At 45.5% G+C, this 7817-nt stretch overlaps 1 protein-coding gene across 7 annotated transcripts in view; it reads left to right on the forward strand.

Moving 5' to 3' along the window:
- Nucleotides 1–7309, forward strand: part of NSD3 (nuclear receptor binding SET domain protein 3) — a 123931-nt gene extending 116622 nt beyond the window's left edge. For 6 of the 7 annotated variants that reach the window (XM_049094851.1, XM_049094849.1, XM_049094852.1 and 3 more), the window contains 3 exons: nucleotides 61–167; nucleotides 752–956; nucleotides 1377–7309. In XM_049094851.1, the coding sequence (XP_048950808.1) occupies nucleotides 61–167; nucleotides 752–956; nucleotides 1377–1618 (554 nt within the window). In that variant the 3' untranslated portion in view covers nucleotides 1619–7309. The remainder of the gene's footprint in view (nucleotides 1–60; nucleotides 168–751; nucleotides 957–1376) is intronic. The other variant, XM_049094850.1, reaches the window with a different exon arrangement.
- Nucleotides 7310–7817: the final 508 nt, after the last annotated feature.

Below are 7817 nucleotides of genomic sequence, written 5' to 3' on the forward strand. Positions count from 1 at the left end.
GTCTGACAGCATTTTTCTTCCCTGGGACTTGAGTATGAATAATTTTGTCTCCCATTGTAGGGATGGAGTTAACATTTAATTATAACCTGGATTGTCTGGGCAACGGCCGAACAGAGTGCCACTGTGGAGCAGAAAACTGTAGCGGCTTTCTGGGGGTGCGGCCAAAGGTCAGTTGGTGGGCAGGGAGCACCCCAGGCTGGTGGGGAGTCAGGAGTGGGGCTGTTGGAAGTGTGGGACCATCTCAGGAAAAGGCCGGTGAACAAATGGGGCCCTGGTTCACTTCATGGGACGGCTGTCATGTTAACCAGAGTGTAGATGCTCTGACTTTCCAATGAAGCAAATCTTAAGTAAGATCTGTCAGGTTCGGAAGATGTGTTTGTATTTCTGATTGAATCTGAAGTGATCAACATCTGTTCAGAATCTTCTTTAAAATTCACACTATACCAAAAACCACTGAATCAGCCACTTGAAAATGGTGAGTTGTATGGTATGTGAATTATATCTCAGTATCCTTGCAATTGAAAAAACAAAGCACCTGATTCAAAAGTCAGTGAAAAAAAAAAAGGAAAAAAAAAAGTCAGTGAAAATGTAGCCTTATTTTTAGCACAATACTGTCATGGGATAAGTCGTCCTGATGGATTTAGGTAATTGAACAACAGAGTTGAAGAGAACTTAAGTGATTGTGTCAGGTTCTGGGAGCTCACTTTCCACGTAGAGTCTCACACATTGTGTTCATCCTTCTTCCTGCCAGTCAACATGTGTGTCAACGACCGAAGAAAAGGCCAAAAATGCTAAGTTAAAGCAGAAGAGGCGAAAAATCAAAGCAGAACCAAAGCAGATGCATGAAGATTACTGTTTTCAATGTGGAGATGGTGGGGAGCTGGTCATGTGTGACAAAAAAGACTGTCCCAAAGCGTACCACCTCTTATGCCTTAACCTGACTCAGCCACCATATGGTAAGCCAGCCTCTCGGGGCCCCTTCTTTGATGTGGGTCTTTGCTGACAGCGCTGTGTAACCTAGCATGTACTTCCCTCTCCTTCGTGGAGCCATGGAACGGATAACGTGGAGTAGAACCACCAACACTAGCAGACAAAAAGTATGCTGGTGAAGAATCTGTCTGCAGTTAGGGGTTAGGTGCGGGCCAGTAAGCATTGGCTTTTGTGGGTGAGCAGGGGCCCCTATGGCGTGGAGTTTGGGGTGCTTGTGCACCTCCAGACTCAGTAGTAGGCTCAGACGTAAGTTTGGCTGAAATTTGGTGTTTGATCAAATTCGGTCTCCAATCAGAGCAGACGGTGGGAACTTGGGTTTCTCGTGAGTAGTCAAGACGGACACTAACGGGGCTGTTTTACCTGTCCTACCCCAACCCCCCCACCAGGAAAGTGGGAATGCCCGTGGCATCAGTGCGAGGAGTGCAGCAGTGCTGCGGTCTCCTTCTGTGAGTTCTGCCCTCACTCGTTTTGTAAAGATCACGAGGAGGGTGCCCTGGTTCCCTCTGCTCTGGAAGGCCGTCTCTGCTGCTCGGAGCACGACCCTGCATGTCCTGTGTCTGCAGAGTACTGGAGCAAGATCAAATGCAAATTGGAATCACAAGATCATGGAGAAGAACTGAAAGAATAAATGGGCGGTGATTTCTTTTTTTTTGCTTTTTATTGAGATAAAAAAAAGGAAAAGGAGCAAGGGACTCGATGGCACGTTAGTGGGAGAGGAGCTGCTGCAGTGCGCACAGCCTTCACCCCCGCCCCGCCTTATTGACGCGCCGACGGGGAGCCAGTGGGTGCAAGCAGAAGCAGTGGGTGGTATCTGTTTTTCTGTTTTCTTGGGTTGGGGATTCTTTTATGGTGGGCCAAATTCCCTTGGTCTTCTCTTGCCTTTTATTACACTTCCATGCCTTTGCAGCTGGAAAAAGAGATGTCTTCGCTTTTAAAATAAGAACAAAGAGAAAAGAAATTTTGTTAATGAGATTAATTTAAAGCCTAGGATGTGTTCCTTGGGTGTAAAAAGCAAAAGTAGCCCTCATTCCTTTATTTATTTTCATTTTTTAAAAATTTGGAGAAGTGTAGTTCAGATAGTCTATTCAGTGTACGTGTGTGTGTGCGTTTTAAGTAGCAGTTGGAGCAAGCCCTCTAGAAAAGGCTATGATGATCTTTATATACCTCTTTGCTGAGCAGTAGGTAGGCTAACTTCTCTTTCCCTTCCAAATGTTTTTCATAATCCTAGAGAAGGGCTCTGTGGGAGTACTGAATCTGGCCTCTTGAAAACAAAATGCCTCAGTGGATTTTACCTCTGTGGTCTTAACCTAGGTGGGCTTTATGATGTGATAATTTTACCTACAAAGGTATATGATGTGGTTTTCGGTTTTGGAGAAAAACAGAAATGGGTGCACTAACTGAGTTTGAAATGTTTTCCATTGACTGAACATTTTTGATGAAGCGTGTTTATGTGGATGTGAATGCAGTTAGAATGGTCATCCCTGTTGCCCTGACACATGGACAAAGGCAGCTAGAGGGAGACAAAGGCCCAGACCCAAAGTTAGATCATAACGACTGCCATCCCCCATGCAGTGTAATGGAGCCCCTTGTCCAACCTCGGGGGCTGTCCTGTCTCTGTTCCCCTCTCCTAATCAAACATTCCCATTGCCAGCTGGCTGCCCATTCAGCCAGGTTTCCTGGTGAAAATGACACAAGCAAATTGAAGTTGTATCTGAGTCAGTCTTTTTGGTTTAGTTCCTCATTTGGGGGGTGGAAGGGGTAGGGGCATCCCTTGGTCATATGTAAACAATTTCTATTTAGTATTATCTACTAACTAAAACTGCCCCCAGGAGGGAGGGGAAGCACTTCTACAGAGTATATTAGAGCCACACAAACACACTTCATCTGAGGAAGCACTTAGGGGAGTTCCCAAGGAAGCAGTGTTAGCAAAAATGGTTGGTTGTGATGCTTGGATATCATAGATGCAAGTGTGCCAAGATGTCTGCCCACAAAATTCACTTGCATTTAATGCTTAAGAATATGTATTTTCCAGTATTCCTTGTATGAGTAATTAGTAACTTCAGGCTTTGTTGTGGCACTGTACTAAGTAGAAGTCTGGGGCTAGCTTGAATGGATGTTAACTTTCTCTGTGAATTTTGACTGCTTACAATTGCTGGTACCTGGTGGCATTTATTTTCCCTTAAGAAGTACCGAGGAACCTTATGAAGGTAGAGAGGGTAGATGCTCGGCCACATTCCTTCCGTTGTGTTGTGTGTGTTCCTTTTTCCTTATTAATTTAGAGTTCTTCTCTAGAAAAAGGAAGAAAAAAAGTTGTGCCTCTCCTTTTTTAATGTAAATGTGCAATTGTACTGGATTTTCTCTTGTAAAAAAAAAAAAAAAAAACATAAAACAAAACAACAACAAAAAAGCACCACACTACAGTTCCTTTACTTAAGCTCCTAAACTGCCATTTGCCTGATTCCAGCAATTAATTCTGAGGTAACTTACTGGGCCTCCAGGAATTATCTTGATTAAATATGATCCCAGGAGAAAGAGCAAAATGGAAAACGCTATGCATGTTACCAAATCGAACATGCAGCACAGCTCACCAAAACACTAGACTTTGCTCTTGAGCAATTATATAGTTTGATAGCCTTTTAAAAAATAATTTAAGAAAATCTAGGTTTTATCATACTAAGACTTTATTTTATATATGTGTGTGTGTGTATATATATATATGAGATAAATGTTTGCTTTTTTAAAAACTAACATGAAGGATTTCCTTTAACATTTGAAATGTAACTCTTGTTGAAACCGTACCCACATGAAATCTTATCTCCTTGTTTTGGACTGAATAATCTTTACTATCCGATGACTTTTCTATGGTAAGCCAGGGTACATCCTCTATACTTAAAAATATCTTAGGTTTCAATATTTTTATGCAGCTTCTTCATCATGTCACATTTTGTTTGTGTATCTAGAGCAGCTCTGCTGAGATTTTTTTTAATCTTTTTTGGGGGGTTGGGGGGCACCCGATAGGATCATTCTGCCATTTCAGAAATCAGATTAGAAACCAAAACAGCTAACCACAGCTCTGGAGTCTTCGTCCCTGAGTGCTCTGCAATGGTTCGAACAGCGGTTTTCGCCCTGCCGGAGCCCAGGAACTCTCCTCACACCTCCACGGTGTCACCACCTACCTAGTTTATGTATTTTCAAGTCACAGGCTATGGAGGCAGCGAGGGAGGGGGAAAGTTGTGCTGTCTGTGTGCATAGCATATATGCCCTGTGCCCGGCTGCCCTTCAGCGAAATCATCCAGAAGACGTGTTACTCTCTCATAGTCCATAGTTGGTATTTGTTAACTTTTAAATCTGTATGTGGTCAGAGCATAAATAGTTGGTTTTGATTCTTGTCCAAAAATGAAATGACTTAAAGCAGCATGGGATAATGGTGGTGTTTTGTTTCATATTTTTTTTTAGCCTCGTGTTAATTCTTTGGAAGAAGTGAATGTAAAGTTTTGGATAATCAGCATAAAACTTCAGAAATCAGATCGGTAACAACTACAGAGGAAATCCTGGGCAGCCTTCCAGGCATGTGTGGTGCATGAAGGGGCTGGCCCACGGCTGGCACTGCAAGGAGGAGGGCTGCCCAGAGCCAGCTCTAGGGGGGTGGCCCGCCCTTCCTCCCTGGAAGGCCCAAGCAGCTGGAGGAAGTGATTCACTTCTTTAATATCTAATCAAGGCTAGAGTCAGGAGGGAAGTGGGTTTTATTTTCATTTTTAACAAGTTCTTACTCTACCTTAATTCTCAAAACTGATCTGGCCTAAGGTGTAGAATAGGCTTTTAGAATCACTGAACCTTGGAGCTATCAGTGTGTTCAAGTCAGGAACATACGTAAAAACTAAACTAAAAATAATAATAATGGGAGGGGTGGCTCCAGCTCCCTTCTGCCATTTCCACATAATCTTTGGAAACATGATTATAAATCATGTTTTGAAATTCTGAGAGAATCATGGAAAGGACTCTCAGAGACGGCAGGCTGTTAGGCAGGTTTCTTTCCTGCCTCATGAAGTTGGGTTTTGTTGTGGCCTCATTATACGGTCTGTGCTTCCGTCAGGGTCAGAGCTGCAGTGTGGACGGCAGGGAGCAGCCCTGCGGAACGAACCCTCTGGGCACTCCGGCTTCGGGCCAGGCCGGGCCTCCCATTCATTCTTAAGTGCAAAGCTCTTCCTCTAGTGTTGACCTTGAAGGGGAGGTGCTGCTGCAGGTCCCACCAGGAGGAGTGGACAGGTGGGCTTGGGGAGCCTACATTCCCTGCACTTCGGTCAGGGGAGGTATGATGACTCTGCCAGGGCTGATGTGTCCAGCCACCTGGGCTTCGAGCTGCCGCAGACGCAAAGTGACCGTTTGGAACGATTTCCGTCAGCCTAGGGCCACCTACAGTCGGTCCCCGGTCGTCTGTAAACCAAGAGTAGGACTCGCTTGCATTTTCAGGCAAGCAGGGAACAGATAAAATTAGACGGCTTTGCCGTGTGTGCGTGAATATTGAAAAGTTGGAGATTTGTATATAGTGAAACCCACCAACTCTCCCCGGGGCGGGCAGCGGGAGCAGGGACGTTGGCACAGGGCGAGGGAGGGGGATGTTCACCGCAGGTACGAAGTAGTCACTTTAACACTGAGACCTCTGCCTCATCGAATTCAGGTTTTTTAAGTACTTGAAACTCTTCAGATTCCCCTTATTTTACAGTTCTTAAGTTTGTGAAGTAGAGAGCATTGTTTGTATACCATTTTTGAAAACAGCCTCGTCTCTTGTCCTCTTTCACTTGGGTTGAGGGCAGGGCTCTGCCCACGGGAGGGAGCGCCCGGCACGTAGCTCAGATTTCCTGGACGCATCTGAGGAGGAGACTTGCATGAACTGCCAGCAGCTTGTTCATGAGTATTTCCTTTGTGCGTTCTCTACTTTGTCATTTTGTCAGCCCTGTCCCCACACACCTCCTCTTCCCCTGTAATATATATGCCTGTGTAGGGAAAAAAAACAAAAATTTGCACTTAACGTTACGCTCCTTGAACCGCGGGGTGTAATCTGTGTGTTGCAGAAACCATTTCCTTTCTTTTCTCCGTCAGTCCATTGCTTAAGTGACAAGGTCAGGTGCTTGTGGCACCTACGTGTGAGGGGGCTGGTGGGGGGAGTGCGACCTGCCCTTCAGTGGCCTGTGAGAGTCAGTTACGTGTAAGAGAAAGGGAAAAGATGAACAGTTGCCAAAGTCGTGTATTCAGTCCTCAGTTTTCTTCCGTGACCTTCTCCATCTGCTCATTGGCAAGAAAGCCCTCCAGGTGCCAGTGCTCCCCTCTCCTGCCTGCCACAGACCTCGACGTGTGCACATGGCCCACGGCGTCCACCAGACCACCGAGACGAGGTATGTATGAGGTATTCTTGTCAGGTTAGGAGTCGACTGGATAAAATTTACTTTTTTACTCTGTTGTCATTAATATTGCTCTTTATCTCATTTGTGCTATCACATACCCTCTGTTAAAAAAAGAAAATCACATTGTCTCCCATGACCAAGATGCTAAATAATGATTACAACTGGCTAAGAAGATCCTTTTTTCTATACAAGGGTGTGTGCATAATTGGAATTGATACAAGAAATTCATTTGTAACCACTTGTGATATTGCACAACAAACACAGATACCTACAGATTGTTTTCTTTTTCTTGTGATCTTTATCTATAATGACCTTTGTAGATTGGTTATTTCTGTACTTTGTTTATCTGTAATAAACTTTGTAGATCCTGTGAAATGTTTTTTTGCCTAAATCACTTGAGACTTGAGTCTTTAATAACAAAGCATCAATATTCACTAAAGTCAATCTCTTTTGAGTTTCTGTGACTTGACTAGAAGCTCTTTGACACTAAGGGATTAGTGTTCATTTTCCCTGGGGGGCGTTCCACTAGGGCATTACTGTATAATGACTTGATGTTGCCACATAGACTTCAAGATATATGATATTTTGGGGATTTGTTGATTGGCCTATGTTTTACTGCATAGTGTGAAACGTGTAAAGCTTGGTTAACCTGTATATAGATAGCTTTATTGTTGACTAGTTACAGCGTATTTAGGATTGCCTGTAATTACTACTGTGTGTGCTGGTAGGAACATACATTTTTGTATATTATATTTACTGAGATACTGCCTTTTTTTATTTTACAAATACTTTGAAATCCAGATGTGTTTTTTGCTTCCGTGAGGATTAATTTGGAAAGCTTCTTAATGACATTCCACTGACTTCAGATTTTGCTTGAGATTGACTTCAATAAATTGTCCTGTATGTTCCAAATTAAACTGTGGGCTTGTTCATTGCCTGTAGTTAGTTGCTTGCCACAACTCCTGGACAAGAGGTCATGATGGGAGGGAGGGCGTCGGTTGCAGGGCTGGATGACCCAGACGTACACACACACACACACACACACCCGGCTGGTGGGGCCTGCAGCACAGAGAGGTCCTTCAAAATGCTGCAGGCTGCAAGTAAACTTGGTGCCCAATGCGTGCGGTTTGGTTGTGTTTGCCGGGCGGGGGGGGGGGGGGGGGCGGGCCTCGGAGAAGGGGCGACGGGGCGACGGGCGGCGAGGAGGGACGCGGGTCACCTGCATCTCGTTCTTCCGTCAGGCTCCACGTGCGCTGCTGCCCGGCTGGACCGCGGGAGGCGGCTCGCCGTCTGGGTGCTCCGGACGGGGCGGGGGCGGCGGCGGGGGCGGCGGCGGGGCAGGGGCGGCGGCGGCCCCGCCTTCCTCGGGTGCAGTTCCCGCGGCGGCCGCCAGCCGGCGCTCAGAGCAGAGGCCCGGCCCCCCGG

This window comes from Canis lupus, chromosome 16 (genome assembly GCF_003254725.2).
Source record: "Canis lupus dingo isolate Sandy chromosome 16, ASM325472v2, whole genome shotgun sequence".
In the NCBI taxonomy this organism is placed as follows: domain Eukaryota; kingdom Metazoa; phylum Chordata; class Mammalia; order Carnivora; family Canidae; genus Canis; species Canis lupus.